Here is a 221-nt window from a genome sequence, read left to right as displayed (position 1 = left end):
CCGTGTGCTCGCGCGGGTCTCGCGCTCCCTCCCCTCCCCTTCCTTTCCCCCCCCGCCCGCTCGCTCCCGGCAGTGCGGTGGCTGCGCTGGGAAACATGGCGTCGGAGGGGATGATTTTAACCAACCACGACCACCAGATCCGCGTCGGCGTCCTCACAGGTAGCTGCGGCCGCGGGCCGGGCCGGAACGGGCCGGGGCGCAGGCGTGTGGTGCGGGCCGGG

At 73.8% G+C, this 221-nt stretch overlaps 1 protein-coding gene across 10 annotated transcripts in view; it reads left to right on the top strand.

Moving 5' to 3' along the window:
* Positions 1-32: 32 nt before the first annotated feature.
* GPHN (gephyrin) overlaps positions 33-221 on the top strand; it is a 693,379-nt gene continuing 693,190 nt past the window's right edge. For all 10 annotated transcript variants that reach the window (XM_019519214.1, XM_019519213.1, XM_019519212.1 and 7 more), the window contains exon 1: positions 33-159. In XM_019519214.1, the coding sequence (XP_019374759.1) occupies positions 96-159 (64 nt within the window). In that variant the 5' untranslated portion in view covers positions 33-95. The remainder of the gene's footprint in view (positions 160-221) is intronic.

This window comes from Gavialis gangeticus, unplaced genomic scaffold (genome assembly GCF_001723915.1).
Source record: "Gavialis gangeticus isolate Ggan-Ray unplaced genomic scaffold, GavGan_comp1, whole genome shotgun sequence".
Taxonomy (NCBI): domain Eukaryota; kingdom Metazoa; phylum Chordata; order Crocodylia; family Gavialidae; genus Gavialis; species Gavialis gangeticus.
Note: the sequence above shows the minus strand (reverse complement) of the source record. Positions and strands in the feature narration are given on the sequence as shown.